This window comes from Nipponia nippon, unplaced genomic scaffold (genome assembly GCF_047370975.1).
Source record: "Nipponia nippon isolate SJK-2023a ecotype South Korea unplaced genomic scaffold, ASM4737097v1 scaffold_7, whole genome shotgun sequence".
In the NCBI taxonomy this organism is placed as follows: Eukaryota; Metazoa; Chordata; class Aves; order Pelecaniformes; family Threskiornithidae; genus Nipponia; species Nipponia nippon.
In genome coordinates, this window is record NW_028262391.1 from 18,369,808 (window position 1) to 18,396,190 (window position 26,383).

General features: G+C 41.6%; 1 protein-coding gene across 5 annotated transcripts; it reads left to right on the forward strand.

Moving 5' to 3' along the window:
• The first annotated feature begins 391 nt into the window (after positions 1 to 391).
• On the forward strand, positions 392 to 26,300 carry SLC16A14 (solute carrier family 16 member 14). 5 transcript variants are annotated; one of them, XM_087740450.1, is made up of 11 exons: positions 392 to 514; positions 3,029 to 3,136; positions 3,740 to 3,958; positions 4,709 to 4,807; positions 10,665 to 11,068; positions 12,748 to 12,852; positions 15,245 to 15,387; positions 15,664 to 15,940; positions 16,803 to 16,946; positions 21,178 to 22,173; positions 23,876 to 26,300. In XM_087740450.1, the coding sequence occupies exons 8-11, from the start codon at positions 15,679 to 15,681 to the stop codon at positions 24,022 to 24,024; spliced, it is 1,551 nt and encodes a 516-aa protein (XP_087596576.1). In that variant the 5' UTR covers positions 392 to 514; positions 3,029 to 3,136; positions 3,740 to 3,958; positions 4,709 to 4,807; positions 10,665 to 11,068; positions 12,748 to 12,852; positions 15,245 to 15,387; positions 15,664 to 15,678; the 3' UTR covers positions 24,025 to 26,300. The 5 variants fall into 5 exon arrangements, with proteins under 5 accessions (XP_087596576.1, XP_087596577.1, XP_087596579.1 ...); XM_087740451.1 differs by lacking the exons at positions 392 to 514; positions 3,029 to 3,136; positions 3,740 to 3,958; positions 4,709 to 4,807 and having other exon boundaries at positions 9,767 to 11,068; XM_087740453.1 differs by lacking the exons at positions 392 to 514; positions 3,029 to 3,136; positions 3,740 to 3,958; ... (2 more) ...; positions 12,748 to 12,852; positions 15,245 to 15,387 and adding an exon at positions 16,040 to 16,363 and having other exon boundaries at positions 15,824 to 15,940.
• Positions 26,301 to 26,383: the final 83 nt, after the last annotated feature.

A 26,383-nucleotide genomic window follows, 5' to 3' on the forward strand; every position in this document is an offset into this window, starting at 1 on the left:
TGTTAAGAAATAAATTAAAAAATACAAACTCAGGGAACTGTCAGGTCAGTAATGAAATGGGTAAAGTACGTGCCTTTTTAAAGAAAATCTTGAGAAGTGGACCTGCAATATTTAATCTTGAAAATGATGACAGTACACCTGAAAATACTAAGAGGCCGAAATAATCATCATCTCAAAGTTAGGAACACATTAACTGGGTGAAAAAACATTTCAGAACATGAACATGAAGTGCTTCCAAAATGATGCTTGTAATGGTTAACAATATTTTCTTAACACATAAAAAAGTTGTATTAAAATCATATTTGCAGTCCCTATTAATGCAACGCCACAGATGATCAACTGATGTAAATTAGAGAACATTTAATAATTTTTGTTCTTTTTCGCTTTGTGTGTTTGGTGCCACTTCAGCTGTAGCCGCCGCAGCAGCAGAAGGGGCGTCTCCAGACATCTGCCAGGTGCTTTGGAAACTACCGACCACTAGTGCTCCGGACTCCATTTTGAAACCACGGAAAAGGTAACAACTAACTGAATGCCCCAGGAGCTGACGTGCTCTCTCTCACAACAAATAATCTTTATTACATTCTTATTACACTAAAGGGAAAGGAATACAGCATTTGGGAAAACATAACCAACAAATACAGGCTGGTGTGTGTGGTGACGTTACTGCGTTATCCTGGCCAGCAATCTGTTACTTCTCTCTCCCCACTTGATAATATGAACAGTCAGCGGACAAATGCCCCTTTCACACTCTGCTCCTCTGCTTTTTGTTCTCTGTCACCCTCCCTAAAACACCGCACAAACTAACCAGGCCCTAAATAGTTTGGCAAATTCCAGAGCCAGGGACGCGTTTACACCAGCCTGTCTCTGCGGGGATGGAAGCGCAGAGCTGCTGCTGCAGCCACAAAAGCACTGTCTCTTACATCCCTCTGTCCCGCCGTTACTTCTCTTCTCCCTGCTGGAGGAGATTTTCAAGTACAGATAGAGTCAGGAGGCCACACTGGCATTTCTGAAGAGCATTCCACCATCTCTTCTGTATCATTTCTTAGTGCACTGTTTCACCCCACTCTTTAAGTTTCTGTGCTACTTATAGCAATTACAACTCGAGTGACTCATGGCACTGCAGTCTCTGGAGTCACTCCCCCATACAAGAAAATAAAAGCTTTTTCTCCTTGCTAAGTACTTGAGTGAGACAGTGGCAACCCAGAACTGTCACCCAACATTGCTTGTTAGGTAGCGTTGTTACCCTTCAGTGACTTGGTAAGAACAACAAATACACAAACTCAAATTAATTTGAAATAAAATGCTCACAGTGACACACTTGGTGCAAGGCAGTGACTTGCAGGTGGAGAAAGCCCCTCTCCCTAAAAGCTGAAGACTGTGAAGTTACCTACAAGTGCATCGTCTTTTAGATTCCCTTGGACTGGCAGCTTCTCCACCTACCTGTGTGAAGTTTTGCATGGCAACAAGGAGGGGAAAGAAAAATAGTAAAAGAGAAAGTGAGATAATAAAACCACAAAGTATAAAAATATGCTAAAAAGCAGCTCAGCAGCAGAATAAGAAAACAAACTTTCCACTGAAAACAGTAACAGGAATCTAGCCAAGAAACAATGGTCTTGTTATATTTTGGAAATTAGAAGTGGAGTAATTATAGGCACATCTTGTTTAATCAGTAATACATAAGAAGTATTTTCTACTACCCTAATTATGGACTTAGTCCTGTAAATCATTACTTACATAAGCAGTTTGCACTTACAACGAATACTGAGTGCTTGAGAGATGTTTATGCTGTTCTTTAAAAATCTGTTTATTAGGAGACTGAAACAAAACAGTAGATTGCAACATCTAATTTTGAAAAAGAGATGGATACACATTGCATCCAAGTATTGTGGCAGCCTCCTTCTTCTCTTAAGGTGAACACCACAAATGCTTGAAACATTTGGATTAAAATAAAAATTTTATCATTTAGGCAAATACTTTTTAAACTGAGGATCAATCTGGCAAAAAAACAACATGCAAGCTGCTCCCATGTTCAACATTAAGCACACTGTATTTTACTTTTGAGATTAGGGTTCATTTTTAATCTTAACTGCTGGACCTTTATTGTTATTTTAAAATGTGTCTAGATATCTGTAAATATTTACACAAATATTTTACAATTCATATCATTAAGGATCAGTGCACTTGCAGAAAAAATATTAACATGAAAAGATCTCTTATTAAACTACTAGTCATATAACATTTATGTTGTACAGTAAACACAAATTATGATATATTCTTCTTCAGAAAAGCTTTCAACCTCTTATAGTATTATTTAATGGTTTACACGTGCAACAACGGAAAGAAAACTATTTTCTTATCCTCCACTAGAGGGAGAGAGAGCATCTTTTGTTGCTAGGCAGATTCTGAAAGCAATTTAATTCTACATCATTTAAAGCAATAATGTCAAATCTGGAAAAAAAACCCCAATGTAGTCCATTATATTACCAAATACGAAGTAATATCTAAAATATTAAAGCAAAAGTAACAGAAATGGTAACATTGAAAAACAGTTACTAATTTGACAATGAAACAAAATGACCTATATTACATTTTCTGTTCTGTACTGGATGGGAACCGTTCTTACAGCTACTGCATGGTCTTCACTGCTTGCTTAGAAATCAGAGCGTGAATGCAGGCTTTCCACCCAACTGGTCACCCTCTATCTCAGAAGATCAGAGAAGTCTTGCCTCCCCAAAGACAATTTGAGAGTAACTGCTCAGAATTTGTGGATGTCTCCTTTTCGTATAAAACCCCTTATGATCCAGACCATGACATCCACTCAAATGATCTATCACTTTTAGTCCTATGAACTCTTGATCATGTTGGCTTGCAGTTTGTCGTATGGTAAGAAAACAAGCGATAGTGACCTGTGTGCCCCATGCAGCACGTGGGAACTGCTCCAGCTCACAAAAGTATGAGACACTCAGTCTAGCTTTAGAGACTACGGAACAAGACCAAGTTTCTGATGCATGTAATGTCTTTTGGAAAGTAGGTGCAGGACGCCCAATACCTGTGGGACTACCACGGATGGCATATAATCAAAGGCTGAAATGCTGACTTCACTTAGAGCCCACTGGAGAAATGTACTGCAGAAAGGGTAAGAAGAAATGTTCTGGGAGGGGTTCATATGTGGACTGGCATAGCGATAATGTAGCACTGAAAGTTTAATTGACTTTGAAAAGTTGCAAATATTTCTTTATATACTGAGATATGGACAAATTAAGCACAAGGCAACAATTGTTTAGTTTGCGCTCATATCGGTTTCAAAGGAAGTCCTCTGTTTACTGCTCAAGAATGAAAACTTAACAAGGAAACATAACCTAGGCCTTACTATAAATGTTTGAATTTCATTTTGAATTTTACAAAATGCTAACAAATAAAAGAAGCATAAAATATATTTCTATTCTGCACTCCTGTTTGTATTTATTTAAATTTTCTAAAGATCTTCAGGCAGTTTAATAAAGATTGAAAAATGATGGTCCAAGGATTATGTTCCTTTTCCCTATCTCTGTTTAGGGAAAACTGTGGCTGTTGAAAATATGAGTGCTACACAGACAAAGATTTAAAAAAACCCAACAAAACAAGCAAGTGACATCAGAACAGTTACTGAGAAGGAAGGAAGGACTCTTATCTTGGACACGTAATGTCAGCTTTTGTACAAATACTTCTGGCTGAACCCTCACAGCAACCTCTGTTACAGGATCTCTGGGTTTTCTCGGCCTAATGCAGATCAGTCACACTCCGGCCCTCCAAAACGGCCCGTGCAGCTTTGGAGAGCAAAACAGCAGCAAAGTCCCGGAACAGTGAGAACACCCTGGCAGCTTCCCAGAACCGGAGAATATCTGGTTCAAGTACTGATGCAGACAACCTTATGAGATTTGACCCACTAATCGCACAATGCAATTGGGCTGTGAACTCAGTAAGTTACCTACTGTAACTTGTCTAAAATATTTACAGCTGTTGTTGCAGTGGAAGACAGTGGATGTCTCTCCTCTTGTCTCTAATCATTGTTTACTTGCTCTGTTCTCATGAATCATAATATTATTGCAGTTCTTGTGTTTAAAAAATACCTTTTCTGAAAAGATACTGCTTTGGGATTTTATACACATCAAGTTATTAAAATTCTGATGTTAGTATTTCATAAAAGCTACAATATTTAATGAAGTGTTTATAGAAAAAATGCAATACTTTGGCAGTGGTGCTACAGAGAATAAAAAGAGAAACAGAAAAGAAAATCACACAGTTCAAATCCATCTCAGAAGAACTCAAAGTTTACAAGCACAAATACTGTTTTATATAATATTTTCAAAATGTTTACAGATCAGGAGATTCTTTTGACCCAAGAGTCTGTCAAGATAAGCATAAAGCAAATTACAGAACAAAGCTAGCAATATATTTTAAAAGCTATGCTTAGTCTGCAGTAAAATCAAATTTATTGGTTTAGACAAGACATATGCAAAACATTTACTTCATAGCCACTGGAGTAAAATATATCAAGAGTAAAAATTTACGAAGCTACCGCACACAGATTAGTACTGTAATTTGAATGCCACAGACTGAAGGACTAAACCCTGGTACCACTGAAATCAATACTTTAATTTGTATTAACTAGTTGAGTGCTAATTTGACCTTACTGGAATTTGCAGTTAATTTGGTATATTTGCAACAGGTGCAACCCATGACCAAGTCACACAGTTCTCACTGAATTCTCTCGGATTTCTTACATGCTCAGGTTTAACCCAGAGGAGGAAGTGGCTGCAGCACAACTGTGAGTCATATTGGAGGGCCCCTGGGTTCTTTCTCCTATGGTACTTCTGATGTTTAACCAACTGCAACCACGCCCTTATGCTCACACGTTTTAAACCAGAAAAGCAAGATAGCAGCATGTGTTAGTGTTACAATAACATGACTAATAGGATTTTTTGATAAGATAGTTTATTTTACCTTCTCAATATGCAACTTGGATTGCTAATGTACAAGACTGAAATTAAGTAATGCTGCAAAAAAGCACTGTTTTATCACATCTTCCTTTGTTTTGTGAGCAAGTGCCATTTCTTGTGTGCTGTGAGTTTCTCAAGCAGGGAAATAATTATAAGGAGTCACAGAACATCCATTTTCCCATTGGCTTCTTCATCTACGACCTGGAAACCCAGGTTTGCTGCTGCTGCTGCCCTTGAAGGACTTAGAAGTATGTGGGTGGCAGCAGTTCAGTTCAGAAGCAGAAGCCACTATACATACTCCTACCCATCCAATGTCTCCTGCCAGCTCTCTAGGCTTTTTCTCTAGCTCAGTGTCCTTTTCCCACTCACTTTCCCTCTTTATTCTTGCTGCACTCTCCTTTCCTGTGGCAGGAAGAACCTGGCCCCAACTCCTCACGTGTGGAATAGAAATATTCAGTTTTGCTGGGGGAACCTCTAATGAGAATCTTGAGAAGGCACTGATGAAATAGCCATACCATTCTGAGGCAGGATTGTTAACCTCTTCAGCATCCCCATCTGCTGAGGACTGTCCTTTTATTAATATACTCCAGGAAACTTTCACATCTCTCACAGGATACACATACACATATACACATATACATACACAGTTTTTTGGACATGATGTCTCTGAAGGATCTAGGAAAACTGGACAGGACCTGCTGTTTAATATCTTCATCAATGACACAGACAGCGGGATTGGGTGCACCCTCAGCAAGTTTGCAGATGACACCAAGCTGAGCAGTGCAGCTGACACACCTGAGGGACAGGATGCTATCCAGAGGGATCTGGACAAGCTTGAGAAGTGGGCCTGCATGAACCTCATGAGGTTCAACAAGGCCAAGTGCAAGGTCCTGCACCTGGGTCGGGACAGTCCCCGGTATCAGTACAGGCTGGGGGATAAAGGGATTGAGAGCAGTCCTGCGGAGAAGGACTTGGGGGTACTGGTGGATGAAAAGCTGGACATGAGCCAGCAATGTGCTCTCGCAGCCCAGAAGGCCAACCGTATCCTGGGCTGCATCAAAAGAAGTGTGGCCAGCAGGTCGAGGGAGGTGATTCGGCCCCTCCACTCTGCTCTGGTGAGACCCCACCTGGAGTACTGTGTCCAGCTCTGGGGTCCTCAGCACAGGAAGGACATGGACCTGTTGGAGCGGGTCCAGAGGAGGGCCACAAAAATGATCAGAGGGATGGAACACCTCTGCTATGAGCAAAGGCTGAGAGAGTTGGGGTTGTTCAGCCTGGAGAAGAGAAGGCTCCAGAGAGACCTGATTGCAGCCTTTCAATACTTAAAGGAGGCCTACAAGAAAGATGGGGATAGTCTTTTTAGCAAGGCCTGCTGCGACAGGACAAGGGGTAATGGTTTTAAACTAAAAGAGGGTAGATTTAGACTAAACACAAGGAAAAAATTTTTCACGATGAGGGTAGTGAAACACTGGAGCGGGTTGCCCAGAGAGGTGGTAGGTGCCCCATCCTTGGAAACATGCAAGGACAGGCTGGATGGGGCTCTGAGCAACCTGATCTAGTTGTAGATTTCCCTGCCAATTGCAGGGGGGATGGACTAGATGGCCTTTAAACGTCCCTTCCATCTCAAAGCATTCTGTGATTTCTGATCCCTCCCATATCTGTAGCTGCTATAACGCATCAGCTCTTGGAGAGGGAAGAAAGAGAAAAGACAAGTAGTTATTGTCCGAATCGAAATCTCCATGCCAGCAATGATAAAAATGTTGCTTTTTCTTCCACTTTTGAATTCCATTCCCATGGTCTATCCTCAGTCTTGGGTGAACTTGAAGATAGTAAGTTAGTTCATTCTTTCCCGTTTGGGTAAGACTCTGCAGCTATCATGGGAGGAGGCGGGGGAGTTGCTGAAAATGTTCATACTTGCTCAGGGTATTCTTTGAGGATGTTGTTTTGTGGTAAATCCACCAAAGATACCAAGGATTCTCTTTCAGAAAAGCAGTGGGGAAAAAAAGAAAATATGCATTATTTCTGTTTGGCAGTCTGGAGCTGCCAAAATGAAGAGGAACCACAAACTTTTAGGGTGTCATAAGAAAGCTGTACTACTGTGCAATCTCTATGCCAAATTAAGATATTAAGGTGGTTTGGTTTTTTTCCTTTTTAACCCAGGACCAATGTAACATGCCCTTCCAAATATACAGAATTCCTCAGTAACCCAAAGACGTTACTGAAAGAAAGAGGAGGCAAAATATTTAAATACCATAAATTATCTTTCTTTTTAACAGTAACTGTGCAGCAAGAATTGACCATTTGTATGAGTATTTGGTGATACTTTGCACCGGTTAAAAGTTCAGGGATCAAACAAAACTGGGAGCAAGATGTTTTTTCTGTTCCGCATCTTGATGCTGCAGCAACCAAGCTGTTTTCAAGTCTTTATTTCCTTATCAATCACTGCAGTACTACCATTTCATGGGAAGTAGGGTGACGACTTAATGAGAACTTTAGCAAAGAGAGTAATCAGCACTGCAGCAATAGAGGAAAAGTGCTGGGAAGCTAAATCAGTACTTTATGTTTTCATCAATACACATTTTCAGAGGGCTGAACAGTCTGTAAGCTCTCCAGCACAGCTGCCCTTTTGAGCAATGGGGATTAAGCAAGTGGTTAAAAACCAAGGTGAGGAAAAAGCTGAGGAGTATGGTCTGGATGAATGAACTGCTAGATGGGTTGAAACTGGATGGATTGCTGGGCCTGAAGGGTAGTAATCAATGGGTTGATGTTTACTTGGTGGCCAGTGCAAGCAGAACACTCTGGGGTCCATACTGGGGCTAGTATTGTTCATTACCTTCATTGTAACTTGGATGATGACACAGGATTCACCCGCAGCAGATTTTCAGACAATACTAACTTAAAAGGGGTGGTTCTCAAACCAAACAGTGGAGCTTCAGTTGACAGGACTTTGAGAACCTTAAAAATTGGGTCAACAGCAACCTCATGAAGTTTAACAAGGAGCGCAAAGTTGCGCACATGGAGCTGAATAGTGCCAGGCACCAGCGCAGGCTGCCTGAGCAGTAGCCCAGCTGAAAAGCATGTGGCTATCACAGTGGACACGAAGTTGAATATGAGCCAACAGGGCATTTTCATTGTGAATAAGGCGAACCATAGACTGAGCTACATTAGGAAGGGAGCATGTACAGCAGATGAATAGAAATTATTATCCCTCCTTATTCAGTGCTAGTGAGTCCATGCCTGGGATAGGATGTCCTGTTTGGGGTTCCCCAGTTCACAAAGGATGTCGAGAAACAGGAGAGGGGCATGCCAGAGGGCTGATGAGATGGTAAGTGGCCTACAGCATATGACTTGTGAAAACATGTTGAAGAAGTTGGGCTTGGTTAGCCTGGCAAAGAAGAAAATAGGGGGAGATCTACAAGTACCTGAAAGGGAGTGGCAAAGATCATTGAGCAGAACCCTTCTCAGTAGTAGCGAGTGGAAAAACAAGGAGCAAAAGCCACAAATTGAGTCACTGGAGTTGTGACTGGATGCATGTGATTGTGCATGGGTGGTGCTGCACAAGAACATACTGCCGAGAAAGGCTGTCGAGTTGAGTCTCTATCTTTCAAGGCTTTCAAGAGCAGGTTAGGCAAAGCCACGGCTGACCTGAAATACCACAGGTCACAATCCTGCTTCCAGTGGAAGGCTGCACTGGGTGGACCCCAGAGATCCCTTCCACCCACCACTTCTATGACTGTAAAAGTCTAAGCCACCATAGTGGCCCCCAGACAGTAAACAAAATTGAGTTACCAATTCCTCCTACTCCTGCCTTCTTCCCTCTCTCCTTCCCTCTGTTTCTCTCTCCCTCTAAGTTACATTATGACATATAATTACCATCATGTTTAAGGGACTAGTAAAAAGTCGTTCCTTTTTCATAGGAGTTACTCTGCTTGCCATCCAACCATTTTATGCAGTTACCATTTCTAAGGCACCAGGGTCTGTCAGACTTCGCTTACATCTTATTTTACTGGATCAGGCACCTTCTGCATCTTTGCCAAAAACTGCAAACTTTTTCTGATACCATAGCATTATCCTTCCCATTCTTACAAAATGGACTTTTTTCCTTACTGAACATCATTGTACACCTCACCCCTACCCAGGCTAGACCTGCACAATTTAATGACTAAAATTCAAATAGATCCATACATACTGATCTTCCCAAGAGACAACATAAATCCAAGATTTTAGCCCAGAACCACAATGACATATGAACCAGAACCGCTGAAGCAGTATAACACAGCTAAGTGAATCTCCATCAGATCAAACTGTAAAAACAGCATCTCTGTTAGCACAAGGATTTAAGCATGCAGATGGCGTCTCGAGTACTAGAGGGAACATGGGTTAACAGCCAGTCAAACAAATATATTTTTAATATTTTGTGACTAGTCATCCCACAATCCCAGTAAATCTGTTTCTGTGGTAGGTTTAATAAAGTATGTTGGCATGTTAGATGATTCACAAATCAAAATGTATGTGTCTCAAACTTGGGCAATAACAGTAGCCAATAAGCAGCAAATTTCAAGCGTTAAGTCCACAGCATTAAACCTTTCAAGAAACCAGACTCTAGCCAAAAAGCTAATGCCAAATTTAAAATCTGGGATACAAATGCCCATACACTGTTGGGCAAGGTATTGCAAAACACAAAGTACGCGGGAAAATGTATACTTCAGAATGACGCACATTTGCAATGCAATACCACAATCTTTTAAAATGGGAAATCTAGTTTTGTTCATGAAGGAGAAGTAAATGAACCCAATCACAAGTCTCTGACACTAATCTAGTTGTTTACACTAATCTAGTTGTTTATTCTGGAAAAGGATTATCTTTTTAAGACTACAATGCAAAGTTGTATAAGATTTATGTAAAGACTGAAGCCATGGCAATAGCCCATAGTCTGCCACACACTTGAACAAAAACCAGATAGAAGTGTTTTGTATCGCTATATTTGATGGACTAGATATATAATGGAACAGAACATTAAACTTTTATGAAAAAATAGATGAGATTTGCATGTGTGAACGGCACATAGGCCAAAGAGTATGGTCAAAAATGTAGGAAAAAATATATAAAAAGTCCCAAACATGTATTTTTAAAACCACCCAAACCAATTTTCTTTTAACAGAGTCTGAACCACCATGTTATGCACATAGACAGCATGCACGCCACCATTAAAACATTCCTGTTGGTCTCTCCTATTTCCTCTTCTTACATCTTCGTGAAAAGCCGTTATTTATGCTACTCAGTGCACTGCTGTAGGACACCAAGATTCTCTGATGATGAAGGTTCTGTACACTGGCATGTAATCACTTTAGCCTGGGTAAATTCACTGCAAATAGTCAAAGCAATGTATTGCAGAATGTATACCTTATTAATGTCAGATTATTCAGAAACATACAACTGAGGTCCGGATACTGCTTTGAAAAAGTAGGAGTGTATTTCTGCAACTCTTTTCTTCTCCTGAGGAATATTTTTGAAGCTTAGTTATTGCACAAAAAAGGTACTATACATTGAAGCTTTCAAGCTTCATTCTTAGGGTGGTTTGGCTACATAAATTCAGCCAGCCTCTCTGACGTAAACATAACCCAACGGCCATGAAAATCTTGATACTGGCTGCTTTCATTGGATTATATCCTCTAACTCTCTCAGATGTAAATTTCCGGCGATAACCTGTGCAGCAATAAACTTCATTCAGCCGCAAGAGTGTGCATGTGAGAGGATTGCAAATCTCCTCCGCGAAACCAGAATTAGCCGGTATCGCAGGAATGAAAGCGCGTGGAGATTTGAAATTGCAGGGAATGGAGACAAGGCGGTGCAGAAGACGAGCTGCCTGGGGGGCGAGAGGCCCACGACCGGTGCCAGACTTCTACAGAAAATAAGCCCCGGGGCGGCGAGCAGGGGCGAAGCTGAGCTGGCGCGGCCGGCTGAGCGGAGCCGGGCGCAGGTGGACACCGGAGCCTGCAGCAGCTCTCGGGCCGCGGAGCAGCGCCGCGGCTCTGGCTGACAGCGGGGGCTCGGCGCCGTGGCGGGCCAGGGCGGCGGGGCCCGGCGCGGTGAGTACCTCGGGGGGAGCCGGGAGCCGCCGCATGGCACCGGCGCGGGCGCGGGCAGGGGAAGGCGCAGCAGCCGCGCCGCCTGCAGCAGAGGGGGGGCGGGCCGGCCCGGCGCGGTGCAGCGCGGCCGCGGGGCCGGGGCTGCCTGGGGGCTGCGGCGGCGGCTCCGGCTCCTCCGTGCCGCGGCGGGCTGGGAGCGCCGCCGCAGCGGGGTAACTAGCGGTCATCCTTTGTGCTCCGGCGGGCGGGCGGCGCCTGCAGCCGCCCCGTCCTCCCAAACGCCGCCCCGCCGCCCGGCCCCGCCGCAGCCCCCGCGGGCAGGGAGGCGGCTGCGCCCCAGCCCGGCCCCCGCCCCTGCGCCGCGGGCTCCGGGACAAGCGCTGGCCCGGGGGTAGCCCGCGGCTCGGGGGTGGCAGCCCGGGGCTCGGGGGTGGCAGCCCTCCCCGCCTGAGCCGTGCTCTGCGCAGATGAGCGTAGCTTCAACGCTGGGGAGGGCGTAACGTGTAAAGCTCCCAAATTTATTCTCTTCCCTGCTTTCGGGCTGCTCCAGCAGCGGCCTGCAACCGTTTACAAAACAGACCTACAGCGGCCGATGCAAGCGGCCCATTCCCTTGGCACCAAGGGGAGAAAAATGTTCATTATCTGAGCCTGCTCCCGCTGTCCCCGGGGACGTGGGTCCACTCGTGGGTTGCGCTGAGGCAGGGCAGCACCGAGGGGTCTGCCCGAGAGGTCTGCTGAGCGGGGCCTGGGAAACAGCTCAGGGGCAGAAGGGCAGCAGCCCCAGTCTGGAAAGTGAACTGCCGCCGACTTCATGCAAGCTTGTGACCCTGGCAATTAGCTTAGCGTTTTAAGCATTTAATTTCCCTGATTTTCTCTTCCTTGCTTCCATGCACAGTGACGCACTGTGGCTCTGATCTGCAGAAGTGGCTATTATCCCCATCTCCCAGGAAGTCGTTGACAACTGAAGTGCTCGACGTATTAGCAAGTTGGACTGCCAAAACTTATGGCACCCGAAATAAACTATGTTTTTAACAATGTTTTTTCTGTATGTCTTCAAAAGACAAATAATTATGTGTGGCCCGTCTACTGGGAATACTGTGAAGCAAAACTCATTACTATGCATTTATGAGTTATCCATTGGAAGTGCCTTTAAAGTATGATTTTCTATACTTTTTAACACTGAGGCAACCAGGTACTGGAAGAAGTTACCAAAGTATACATGAATTATTCATAATATGGACTTTTTATATCAAGACCAGATGTCTTTCGATGATCCAGTTCAACTACAAGCTAGAGAGCCATAGCTCCAGTGATGGTACAGGGAACTTTGGTGTTTTGCTGCTAACTTTGGTCTTACTACAGCACCTGCATTTGTCCCTAAAATAGCTCATGGGTCAGATTTCCAAAAAGCTCAGCATCTTTGTGGGCACTAACATTTGGGCCAGTTTTCTAAGAGCTCTGCATGCTGTGTGTGCATACAATATAGAAAGCTTTTCTGAAAAAAAAAATCTAGTTCTTCTCCAGCTGACCAAACAAGAATCCAGATTCTCCTGCCTTTAAATGTAATCCCTTGTGAGGGGCTGTATTCAAACACTGTTGCTGTGAGTGGGTCTTTGCTGCCTTGCTCATTGGGAAATGGGGCTGGCTTCACAAATCAGCTGCTGTCATTTTCGTTGCAGTTTCTCTAGGATTTCACAATTGCAAAGAGCCCCTTAGGCTTCTCTGCCTTCCGTGATAACTGTGTTGTTGGCAGTGCTGTGGTGCGGGAAGAAGGCGGGGGGCAGGTAAGTGCATTTCTCCTGGGTGCGACGGGCCGCGGGCGATGAGCCAGTAGTGGGGAGAGGATCCAGACATCCAGTCCTTGCTTTATCCAGAGCCTGAGAGTTTGTGCAATTGTTGGAAATTACCTTCCCTGCTTTTGAGTGTATTCACTCTGAACTTGTGACGCTAGTGGAAAGTTAAGAGTATAAAAGTAATAACAAGCAAGTATCCAGGTCAGAGGGAAAATATATGCATTTTCTGAAGATTTGTGGGAGTTGATGTAAGCATGACATTAACTTGCATCCGATCAATCTAAGCCCATTCTGTCAGTAAGATTGCAGAGATGAGTGTCATATTTTTTTTCATCTCAATGTCAATTATTTTTGCTTTAAATAATTTAAAATATATAAAAGATGTATGTATCTATTTCCTGTCCGAAGAAGAAAGTTTTTGTATCCAGTATTCAGGTGCACACAAAACCAGTCAAAACCATGAAGAAAGGTGAGGCTCCACATTTACTCCTGACTCTGAATCTTTAGTTACGTAATTTTGTATTCCATTATCTAAGATGTATTGTAATATCCATCATACATTTTCACTAATCTTATCCAGAGTATGTTCAACAGCTTGCAATTTTCCTTCATTCTGCTACTTCTCATTATTTCCCATTAGCATGATTATTCACTATCTTTATTACCTTTATGCAGTTAGTCTCTTGTGAGTGGGCTGAATCCTCCATAAGTAGTCATATAAACTACATCAATGGGGGATCTGGCTCCTGGTACATTAATAGGAAAGAGTTGAGATGTCATCTTTAAGACCTACCCTCTGTAGGGGAAGGATGAAGTATAATTTTAACTAAGGCCATGCCAGGCTGTCTTCCTGTGTTCAAAAAGAAGTCTGCACCACTGCATGGCTCTGACTGCTACCCTTCCCCTCACCTTGTATACAGTCCTGTATCAAACACCCTGCAGGTACTCTAGAAAGACCTCTAAGCATAATCCCCCTTCCCTCTGCCTCTTGATTTGGAAAGAAAAAGCCAGTAAGTCATTTCAGTGTGTGTTTCCACTGGCACTCGGGTGTGGACTGATGTAGTCCCAGCTTCTCTGCTGATGTGGCAATTGTTAAATGTCCACAGTTCTTGTTCTTCCTCACTGTGTCGCCAATACCTTCCATGGCCAAGTTAGGGCTAGTGATAACTCAGACCATAAGGAGTATCTATCTGTGAAGAATTTGATACCAGGAGTACAACATATTTCAGCTCCCATTCACTATGAGGCAAGTCAGTGTGCTCTTGGAGCAACTAGGTGTTCCAGCTGCCCTTAGCTACACATAGTTTAAGGGATATGTGGCATTTAACTATGAAGGTAACTTACCCAGCAGCCAGTCTGGAGAGGTTACATATATCGGCAGGTTTTCACTGTTGTCTGTGACAGAAATGGTAGCTTTGACCGATCAGCTCTGACTCCACCTGCGTATTAGCATGAAGTACTCGAAGGCCTTCTATGTATGTTTATCTAGCGATAAGAAAAAAGTAAAATAGTTTGGAAAGGTAGTAACTTGAGAAGCAAAATATACTCATGTATTTAAAGACAACAGCCCAAATTTTCAGTTAGTACAGAATCTCAGTTACTCCATTCACTGCCAGTTTTCAGTAGTGAGGAGCTAGCCCTGAGGCACACCTTCTGAGGGCTCACAGAATACGTAAGAAGCTTTTTTAAACAATTTTTGATAACTTTCTTCTCTCTTTTGACTGTTGTGAAGCTGATGGCTTTTTTTATTTCTCCAGAGAAGAAAAGAAGACAAAAAATTACCATCTCTGGTAATTTGTATCATTACATTTCTAGTCTCCATGGTAACCTATGTGGTGCTCTACAGTGGGCTAACATTTCAATACGTTGCAGCAGAAATCAGATGGAGGGAAGACTGGGTTCTGCACCTTGCCTGTTAAGCAATTAAAAATTGTTTTGAAATTATTTTCCCATTGTGTTGCAGTCTTCACTTAGAGTAACAATGGAAGAAATCAAAGTAATCAAATTAATCTATTATGGCCTGATCCTGCATACACCTATGCACATAACTCTGCCACTTAGTTTGATTCTGATAGGCATTGACATTAATTTAGAAGAATTCTTTGGTTTTAGTAGGATTATATGGATTAATACTATGGAAACTGAAAGCGTAAAACTGCTTGTCAGGTTGACTCTAATAAAAGTTTAAAGCTTGCCAGAGAGGTAGTAACAATCGCCTTGCTGTAATTTATGTGAGCAAAGCATTTTGAAAATCAGGAACTTTAAATTTTCATCTTTCTCGGTCCTCACTCTTGTTCTTCCACTACTCAAAACTGGTTTCCTCTGAAAAGATATGGTAACTTCATCTGTCTGCCTCTTCAGGATTTGCTTTTTTTATTCCAAGCTTTATCAACTTGAACACAAAGGCACATAATCTTACTGGGACGGCAGAAGGTGATACGGAGAAGGAATATACAGAGAGACACCAGTCTTTTTTTCGTGACCGCAGTCAACCCATGAAGAGCGAGTGCTTTCAGCCACCTACAAGTAAGTAAAGTATATAGTAATGGAAATAATGCAGCCTACTGTCAACCCATAAATGCTCCTGCATAGACAGCCATGATAATAAGGTACAAAAAGAAATACATTAATTAGATAACTTTCTAAGCATTTTATGTTTGAACAATGAAAACCCAGTATTTGCTTTACAACTGCACACACAATGGTGAAATGTGGTTGTGATTTATGCCATTCATTGTAACCAAACTACAAAATCTGATAATTTTGTATGTATTTTGAAGGTATTTACTGCATTTGTTTCAGAATACCGTGGAGAAAATGTATGCTAGTCGAGAGGATATTGGGTATGATTTTGGAGATGACTCAAAAGTTGGAAGTAAGCCAGTTAAGCCTAATCCAAACATCGATGGAGGATGGGCTTGGATGATTGTACTTTCCTCTTTCCTTGTGCACATACTTATCATGGGGTCCCAAATGGCCCTTGGAATACTCAACATGGAATGGCTTGAAGAGTTTAATCAAAGTCGTGGCTTAACAGCGTGGGTTAGCTCCCTCAGCATGGGCATTACACTTATTGTAGGTATGTTCCAGCATAATTTATTTCAAAACTACAAAGATTTTTAGAATATGTTTGCCACTCATCCCTCAAGTATTTTCTCACAGTTTTCCATTTTATTAGCAGACCTGCCCAAGTTCTCCTGAGTTGCCTTTTTAAAGTCCCCAGGACAAATTTTACAAGTTAGAGGGAGAAAGGGAACAACAGGGAAGATGATAAAGAAGACAATTACTCCAGGAGACAGCATGAGCAGGAAAGGATGCCTGTGACTTCAAGGTCTCACTAGAATTGAGAAAACAGACCATCTGTGAAGCTTGTGGCCCTCCCCGTACTCTGTCTGGGAGGAGAAAATGTTGAATTTGGACAGTTCATGTTTCAGTTTGACAGCTGAACTAAAATTTATTTTTTAAGTTGTGGTTGGATCAATCCAAAATAATATCTAGAGGGGTATGTTTATGTATATATGTGTATACACACCTCTGTCTCCGTAAATTAAGATTGAAAAAGTTGTGTTTAGGTCTGCCTAAAATATTCCACCAAAACCAAAATAAAATGTTTGCTTTCTAGTTACTTGTGAAAAAGGCCTGCACTCACACAGGATTAGTATTGGGAGCAACAGTTTCAGTTTCTTCCTCTAGTTAAACTGTCTCTTCTTCATGGGGCAACTTTGATTTTAGGTCGTGCAGGTATTTACTAAGTATTTGGTTGGTTGGTTGAATTTTTCTTCTCATGATTTTAAACAGTAATAGGGAAAATAAACTGAATTGCATGAGTAGCCTGATGTTTAACATTTTGTTTAAAACATTAAGAATCTTCATGTGAAAAATTATTAAAGGGTGTAGAGAATTAAATAAAGAAATTGATGTTTTTTCATGTTTTTTAACAGGTCCTTTCATTGGTTTATTCATCAGCATGTGTGGGTGCCGCAAGACAGCTATAATTGGAGGGATATTGAATGCCCTAGGTTGGATACTGAGTGCCTATGCCTCAAATGTGCACTACCTCTTCCTTACATTTGGAGTGACAGCTGGTAAGCTGTACTAACATTTGAAAGTTCTTTCAATTATTTTTGATTCTTTTGAAGGTTATCTGGGTGAGTAAAGAGGGAAGTTGGATTGTAAAGTTATCCCAGCTTTTCTTTCACACTCTTTACAGCCTGTTACCTTCCCAGAAAACTTACTTATTTACTCAGTCAGTTGGACCCAGTGACTTCTGTTGTCATTTAAATCTGCCACGTGAAGACGGTATTTTTATCAGTTTCTCCCAATTGAATGTATTAGAGGACATTTTTTATTAGAAGAATTAATGCAGCCCAGACTCTAACAAGTGGAATTTAAAAATGTTAAAACACTGTTGAATTATATATCTAGCTAGCTAACTCCTCTCTTTGTCACAGGAAGAAACAGCAAATGTTTTCTACAGGAGCTGCTCCTCATTAGTAAAATACCAGATTATGATAACTATGTCCCGCTTCAAAACCCATTTTAAAGGGTGTTGTGGGTTACCAGGCTGCCGGTAGGCAGCTAAGCTTCACACAGCTGCTCGCTCACTCTCTCGCAGTGGGATGGGGGAGAGAATCAGAAGGGTAAAAGTGAGATAAGGACAGTTTAAAAAGCAAAAGCTGCATGCACAAGCAAAGCAAAATAAGGAATGAATTCGCTACTTCCCATTGGCAGGCAGATGTTTAGCCATTTCCAATGAAGCAGGGCTTTATCACACATTAACCGTTACTTGGGAAGACAAACGCCACAACTCCGAATGTCCCCCCTTCCTCCTTCTTTCCCCCAGTTTTAATGCTGAGCATGACATCACATGGTGTGGAATATCCCTTTGGTCAGTTGGGGCCAGCTGTCCCATCTGTGTCCCCTCCCAACTTCTTGTGCACCCCCAGACCACTCACTGGCCGGGCCGCGTGAGAAATAGAAAAGGCCTTGATGCTGTGTAAGTACTGATCAGCAACAGCTAAAACATCCCTGTGGTATCAACAGTGTTTGGGACACAAATCCAAAACATAGCACCATATGAGCTACTATGAGGAAAATTAACTCTATCCCAGCCTGAATTAGGACAGTGCATGTGGCCGTATTTCATACGTAGTTTCTCATAAAGGATATTCAGATTACATCAACAACCACTAACAAATAGCAATTAATTTTGCTACATTTTTTTACAATCAAAATCATGGAAAGAAGTAATATTTTGTCATTTTTATTGGAGTTAGGTCTCTAGAAAACCTTCTGACATGTGTAAGAGCCTGATCAAAATATGAAAAGGCATGTGTGTTTAGGCATCTTTCTTGAAAACCAATAGATCCTTAGTGCCTGAATGCCAAGTTTCTAGCAAAATGTGGCTTCTTGAGAAAAAAATCAGTTACTTTAAGAAAATTATGTAGAAGAACCCAGTATTATCTACTTAAAGCACTCTCCATTTTATTCACTGTTCATTTCTGGAAAGAGAAACTGTTAATAGATATGAAATAAAAATGTTGAAGTAATCCAAGTGAGAAATACAAAATTTGGCCTTTAATTATTGTCTGAGCAACACTGAGCAATTCAAGGGGCTTTGAAATATTACTCACTCCATGGATAACATGGCCAGTTATGTTTGCAGATGAAGCATGGTATCAATGTTACACGTGACAGACAGAAGCGTTATGAAAACAATTGTTTGCAATACTAATAATAGCTTCAGTACCCTCCATTCCCTCAAACTACCCTTTCACAGAATTTCACAGAAATCTGCAGAATTTCTGTACATAATTTTTTATCTAGCTCTCTGGTGGAAAAAAAATTGAAACCAGCAAGGAAGACTGTGATGACTCTTTGTACCACCATACCATAGATTTCAGTAATGTTGTAAATTCCTGAACAAAGAACAATAATTACAGGCAGGGTTCTGCCCTTTTTGGAATTTCTGTTTCCATATATATTGAATATAATCAAGCAGACAGGAATCTATACGCTCTTTCTCTCAGCCCTTGCTCCTTTTGAGAAAGAGCCTAACAAAAATACCAGACAAAAAGGCAAAAATTATACAGAGAATTTAAAGAGGGGTGAAAACCATATTTTCAGAAGAAAACTGAGGCAAATTTTTACATGAGGTAGAGAAGGGAGATGCTGTTGCAGGAGTAGCTGCCAGCTACTGGCCAGAAAACCAGTGTAGATATGTCTGTTTCCTTCAGCTCCATGAGACCTCCATTCACCATCCCCTCACTCACCGTCCCCTCACTCACCGTCCCCTCGCTCAATGATCTCCTCACTCACCCATCACCTCAGTCCCCGTCCCCTCACTCCCATCCCCTTGCTCACAGTCACCTCACTCACCGCCACCTCAGGGAAGTTTCTTTCATGTTCTCATGGCCACTAGATGTAAGACTGCCGTTCACTTAAGGTGGCTGCCTCCTGCTGTGGTCACTTTTGGGCCTCCATGCAGTGCTTGTGGGCTTACTCATGGCTCGTCTTCTCCTGTTAGTGACTCACTGTGCCAGATGCCCTCATGCAGTGCGTCCCCACGATCCCAGTCTTGTCCCCTGGCTGCAGCCACCCTGCCGCCTCAGCTCCCATTCCCAAAGCGCCCCTCACCTCCGTGCGGTTCCCCTCCCCCAGCTCCTCATAGTGTTCCCCCCTCACCTCATGGCTGCCAGCTTCCTCCCAGCTCCACGGGCTCTCCTCCTGCAGCAGCAGTTGGGGGGGGGGGCAGAGGAGCCTTCTTCCCCCTCACCCATCCCGGGGAGCCCTGGGGTGGGCGCCTGGAGCCGTTGGTGCTGGGGAGCCCCTGCGGGCTGAGGGGCAAAATGTCCCCTGGGGCCCCGTGGAGAGGGAGAGCAGAGCCGGCCCTGCCGCTGCTGTCGGTACCGGGTGACAAGTCTGTGAGGAAGAGGAGTGGAGAGGCTTGTGGCCCTGCATTTACCTGTGAAGGTGGCATGTCTTTGCATGTGATTAGACTACATTTTGCTATGTAGCCCACAGAATGAAAAGATAAGATAAAACAGTTTTAAAAATGTCTTATGTCTCGGGATGCACAAGGAAGCATAGTAAACACTAACACAAGTATGAGCCTGGGCTGGTTTTTCACAGCAGTCGACAGCAGTCCGGTCTGCTGAGGCAGGGAGTCTTCTGGGGGGCAGAGGGATTTCCTTAGAGTTCGTGGCTGGGTTTGGGGAGGGAGACCTTGTGCAAAATAAAAACCTGATCATGTATTTGCATAGCAAAGAAATAAACACTTCTAACAGGCAAAACAAGTCAGCTCTGACCACGGTACACTGCCGTGATATTGAGGTGTTTTTTCAGGCTTTGCTGGAATAACAGCTCTATCTCCAATCTGCCTGTAGCTAGATCATGCTGTAGCTGCATGCAGCTACATTATGAGCTATTTAGGAAAAATTTTAAGCCCAAAATACTCTTCTAAATGACAATCATAGTGAATTTGGAAGCATCTTCTGCATACACCTCTTCCAGTCCAAATCCCCTCTGTCAGGAATTTGCTGTGAGAAAAACTGGGCAACTGTTACCTTTAATGATGTGTTTGCACAACTCTCAACACTTTCTGCTGGAAATAGGTACCATTAATACCCTGGTTTTTAACTACGAGTGACGGAATTTCTACAGAATTAGAGATCTGCCTTTTAAGAACATGCCTGTGCAGCTACTGTGTGGCCCTCCCCGGACTTCCCTGGCATGCCCAAGGAGAAACCTGGAAGCCACCCAAGGTCCTACCACTGGGCTAACCCCCCGTGCCGACTCCTGAAATGTACCTCATGGTCACCGTGGCTCCACAGTTACAAAGCAAGGACAAAAACTCAGTCTGGATCTTCATTGCTGGTGAACTTAGGCAAAAGCAACAAGATGTGCCCACTAAGCGATTTCTGGTCACTGATGCAGTCAGATGCAAGTATAGCAAATGCAGATATTTCAAAATAGGATTTGTTTATGTTTGTCCCTGTATTAACTGTCACTGATTTATTGTGGGATGGTTGGGGCTTTCCAGTGGTGTCATGCTGAACTGATGTAAAGGTTTTATCTTCCATGTGTTTCAGTTTTTCCAGCAGCTAAATACCAGTATTGTATTCTCACTGGAACGAGTATTGCAAATTTTGGAAAATACTACAAGACAGAAATGAAAGTTAACATGAGAATTGAATATTTATTCTCAGTTGTACTACTATGCTTGTGCAAAAGTTAGGAATAAAACTGATTCATTTTTCACTGCTTTTTATCTTGTTGGCAAAAAGTTCAAACTGACTTTGGTTTTTATTTTCATAGGCGTTGGAAGTGGCATGGTTTATCTGCCTGCGGTGGTCATGGTGGGGCAGTATTTCCAGAAGAGAAGGGCGCTTGCACAAGGACTCAGTACCACGGGAACAGGGTTTGGAGCTTTCCTAATGACTGCCTTACTGAAGTACCTCTGCACTGAATTTGGGTGGAGGAACGCCATGTTCATCCAGGGCGCCGTCTCCCTGAACCTTTGTGTCTGCGGGGCGCTTATGAGACCACTCTTTCCCAAAGACGTTGTTAGTGAAAAATATGTTGTGAGAAGTAATAGTGAAGATAATCAGGCAAAAGCTCTGTCCCATTCTGCAGAGACTGTAAAATCTAACGGAGTCCTCAGTGAAGAACCGGAAAAAAAAGAAGAGGCAACAAATGAAGAAGTGCTTGACAGTGTTCAGCACGTAGAAATTGGAAGTAAATCTAGAAGCGAAAGGAGTATGTACGGACTGCGCATTCTTAAGACAGTGAGCCAGCTGACGGTTACAGTCAGGAAGGGCTTTGCAATATGGTACTCCAGCTACTTTGGAGCTGCGTCACTGTTTACCAATAGAGTATTTGTGGCCTTTATAATTTGGGCTTTGTTTGCCTATAGCAGCTTTGTCATTCCCTTTATTCATCTTCCAGAAATAGTCAAGCAGTACGACTTATCCAGTCAGAACAATATATTCCCTTTGACATCCATTATAGCTATTGTTCATATTTTTGGTAAAGTGATCCTTGGAATCATCTCTGATCTCCCGTGCATCAGCACGTGGAACGTCTTCCTCATGGCTAACTTTACCCTGGTCACCTGCATTCTTACTTTGCCACTAATGCAAACATACATTACCCTGGCTGTGGTTTGTGCTCTAATAGGATTTTCTAGCGGCTATTTTTCTCTAATGCCTGTTGTGACTGAAGATTTAGTTGGAACTAAACACCTTGCAAATGCCTATGGCATCATCATTTGTGCCAATGGAATATCTGCATTGCTTGGACCACCCTTTGCAGGTAGAGAAGTTAAAATCTGTAACCAACAGATGTTTGTATAATAACCGCGTGACTTGTTATATTATTAAGATTTCTTATGTTCTGAGCACGTGTCGTTAACAAAATTACAGCTGCTCTAGAACAGACTGTAACATCCAGCTTTACATTGTACAAATTTACCAATCACGTCTGCTGGGTACCAGCTCACTATTCACACACTACAAATTACCATGCTTGCAAATAACCCCAAATCTATTGCAAGCTATCCTTTCAATGGTATGTTTCCCTAAGATCTTATCATACACTTTTTTAAAATTGAAAGGTTTACGCTATTTTTATGTGTTTTGTGTAGTATATGCACTATACGTACTCATGCCTCTAGATGAAAAAATGATGAATATTTGTCAGGGTAGGCAGCTGTTTGTACGATAGTATTGCACCCAAGAACTATGAAGTGTGTTTGGGTGTCACCACTCTAAGCTGCCAATGGATGCGTTGATTTAACTAACTTAGCTTTGCCTTCCTTCAGCCAGAAGTATCTACTTTGGGGACTGCACTGCTCATAGTCTTTTTACTGCCATCCACAGCAGAAGGTAGACATGTATGTATGTTATCCCTAAAGTTACTTCGGTTTAAACAAACTTTCATTATAAATTTTCTCATAGAAAGAGGCAGGGAAGTACAGGAGAGAGATAGGTACTGATCGTCAATACTATAGCCAGACCGCGGGTATCTTTTACAGGTACGCAAATCAGAAGAAAGCAGTAAGAAACCTTGCGAGTAATGGCTGTGGTCAGCCAGGGATGGCACTAGGCTGAACTGAAGCTATTAGCAGCACAACCAACTCAGAAAAGCGAGAATGCTGTCACCTTCTCTCCCCACCATTGAGTGAGCCAACACGATTTGGGAGAAGGCTCATCTAGTGCCCTTTGACAAGCAGCAGTGTTTTACACTACCGTATATTCTTCCAGCACCTCTCAGTCTGTGCTGAACGTGTCTTTGTATTTGGTCATTAGTAACGAAGCAAGTGGGATGCACTTAGTTGATGTAAAAAAAGCTTCTGATCTTGAGGTTACATCGCAATGCAGCCAGCATGACATGAGGGAATCTTGGTATTTTGGGTTCTCGAACCTCTCTGAAGTAACTTTAATGTATTTTTGCAAAGGAATTAAGGTTGGAACTAGAGTCATTGCAGTACTGAGATTGTATCTCTTGACAAGTCTTTTATCGGTATGTGAGTCTCTGAGAAAGCTATTGGGAATGTGTTTGCTTGCACAAGGCACAGCATTTGAACTAGCCTGCATTTCAGGCATTTTACAAAGAAAATAGTAGGGTGGAAGAACTAATTGGTTGGGGATTCCAAAATGTCTGTTTTAAAGTCAGACCTGTGATAACTTATTTGGAAAATGTGGAGTTTTAGAGAGAAAGTTGCTTGGCTTCTTAGGATGGCACATAGCTAGAGTCTCAGACTTCCATGATACTTAAATGAGGGGATAGGTTTTGCACTAGTTTTGGGGTTTGGTGAATGAACAAGAAATTTTGTTAATACATTTCCATTTGTAGCATCTAGAGGAGGAGACAATCACCACCTCTTTTTTTCCACAAAACATCTATGGATTTGACTGAAATGTCCTAAGAGATTTGCAGTATTTTTCATATTTTCCCTTGGAATGTATCTTGTTGTCAAGCTTTGTAACAACTGTGTTTTGTCCTTATTTTGCAGGTTGGATCTATGACATCACACAGAAATACGATTTTTCTTTTTACATATCTGGCTTGCTGTACATGGTGGGAATAATATTTTTACTTATACAACCTTGTATTCAAAAGAAACAACCAGGAGAAAAATCTACAGAAGAGGCACAAGTATAGAACAAATTCCAGAAGTTTTTTTACAGAAATTTTTTGCTTTCATGTTTCTATTGTATGACAGTATGAAACTGGTTTTCTTATGGAACCAACCACATTCAGCTGTACTTAAGTGAAAAGCAAATGTGCTCCAAAATGCTAATAAATTATTAGAAATATGCTTTTAAAATGAGTTAAGATCTTTTGCTTTAGAACTAACAAATACACTGATTAAAAGCACCCTGCCAGTCTTTTAAAGTTGGAACAATGCTAGGAGCCTTTACCCTTGCTTCTCTTTTAACTTTTCACCACTAACCGTTGGTGAAACTCCATTGACTGCAGTGCAGTTACTCCTGATTTACACTAGTACTACAAGAGAATTTGGTCAGGATATGAATGATTCATAAAAGTCCTTCCTACTGTGTATTCTGTCTGATAAAAGATTAGTTACTGAGGATGAGAAAATGATTGTATTTCTTACCTGGCTAGTCAGGTAGTGTTGAAATGCTAGCACAATAATTCAGTTAATTCAGTGTATTAAAATTACCATTTCTGTGATGCAGAACTGAAGAAAAGTTCTTACATTTTTCTGAAACGACTCTCTACTTCAAGGATTTTTTATTTTTTTAAAGTATCAACTGTATAATAAAGTAGCCATCCTCAATACATAGGCTGCATTATAAATGCTGTGACATTTAATGCACCTGAAGTAAAACAAACATAAAAGCAAAAACAGGCAACATATGGAAAACATTATTGTTACTGACAAACTGGAAAATGTTTCCAGAAACAGCGTGAAGTTTCTGGCTGCTTTACCTAATTAGAGGTATTGTAGAACTTTGTAACCTTGCCACTGACTCCTCCCATGGGACTTGTTTGTCAGGTAAACAGTACTAAAGAAACAGACTTGGGCAAAATTGGCCAAATATAGTTTTAGAAAGAAGGGGACTACAGCACACTAAATTTTGTTACAATTAATTTAATAACAAAACCTGTTACATTATGATCAGCCATGCTGCTGCTCATAGTGTACACCATGAACTAAGACCAGTCACGTTTGAGATGTTTATTCACTAGAAAATTAGATAATGCAAAGCATGAAAGAGCTAAAGACCATTTAAAATATTCAAATACATTTTCTTAAACAACATTAAGCGCCTGGTAATCAATGCAGAATGTCCTGTATGGTGGTACAAGACATAATTTTTTCAGCTTTGAGAGGTGAGTCTGATGTTAATTTTCCTATATCAAATAAAAGTCACTGTATGTTTTTTCCCTGCTAGCTTTATGAAAGTTTTTCATAACAAATCAGGTTCTTTAATGCTGATACATGCTGCTGGCATTCTTTAAAAACAATTGATACTATTCAATTATATTGAACAAATATTGGGAAACAGTTCAGTATGCAACAACATCATTATATAGATCCTTTTTATAGCTGCAAGGTTGGTTAAGAAAAACCAGCTTGTATTGTTCTATATTGCAATTCATCAACTTCTTAGTTTCACGCTTCTACAACTGTTGGCAGGGACATACTTTAAAATAGATCACTGAAATGAGTCAAGTTAAAAAAGAAAACCTGAAGAAAACCTCAAACTACTTCAAGATTTAGATCATTCATATAGGGTAGTTATGTATGGCCTTTAAAATTCATATTAAAACAACTGAGGTGGCAGTGAACTGCAACACATGGTGTGAACACGCAGTCAGTAATTTTTTAAAATCAGCTTTTTTGTTGGAGAAAATGTTCACGTAAACTACACTTTCACATCAGTTCTTTTGTTACAGGTTTAATGTCTTCTTGTTGTGAATGCTGCTGCTAGCTTATTTTAACTGAACTATCTTTCATTGGTGAAATATGTATATATTGAAGTGTTGATTTCCCTCGGTTGCCTTTTTTTTCATTTTGAAAGATATGTACCCTTTATACTTAGATCTTCACTTCATCTTTTGTCAAATTCAACTTTATTTGTGTATTACTGTAATGAATAATATGCTCACTTATGATATCTGCAGTATATCTTTCTATAGAAGTCCTTACTGGGCCATGTGATGGGAATAAACTTACATTACCCAAAATTTCACTTTCTGTTCATTTACTAAGTTCATTTTTTTAAGCTTAAAAATGAAGATTCTCCTGCAAAATGACTGTTCTTATTTCTCGTAACGAAGGGACAGGTACATGGTTGATGAAGGAGAAGGGAAGGTGGGCTGACAAAATCGAGTTAAATTAGGATTTTAAATTAATATTCACGTAGTCCGTATTGGCTAGCATAGGTTCTGGTTCCCGAACCTGAAACTGCCTAAATCTGTTACGAGAGCACAAGCTAAGGAAAAAATTCATTGTGGTAAATTGACAGAAAGTGAGAAAAGAGGGTCTGTT

Excerpts from the sequence above, each read along its gene's own strand:
- SLC16A14 (XM_087740450.1), top strand. The coding sequence starts at position 15,679 with ATGTATGCTAGTCGAGAGGATATTGGGTATGATTTTGGAGATGACTCA. Across the intron at positions 15,941-16,802 it reads GGGCATTACACTTATTGTAG|GTCCTTTCATTGGTTTATTC; the intron begins GTATGTTCCAGC and ends GTTTTTTAACAG. Across the intron at positions 16,947-21,177 it reads TACATTTGGAGTGACAGCTG|GCGTTGGAAGTGGCATGGTT; the intron begins GTAAGCTGTACT and ends TTATTTTCATAG.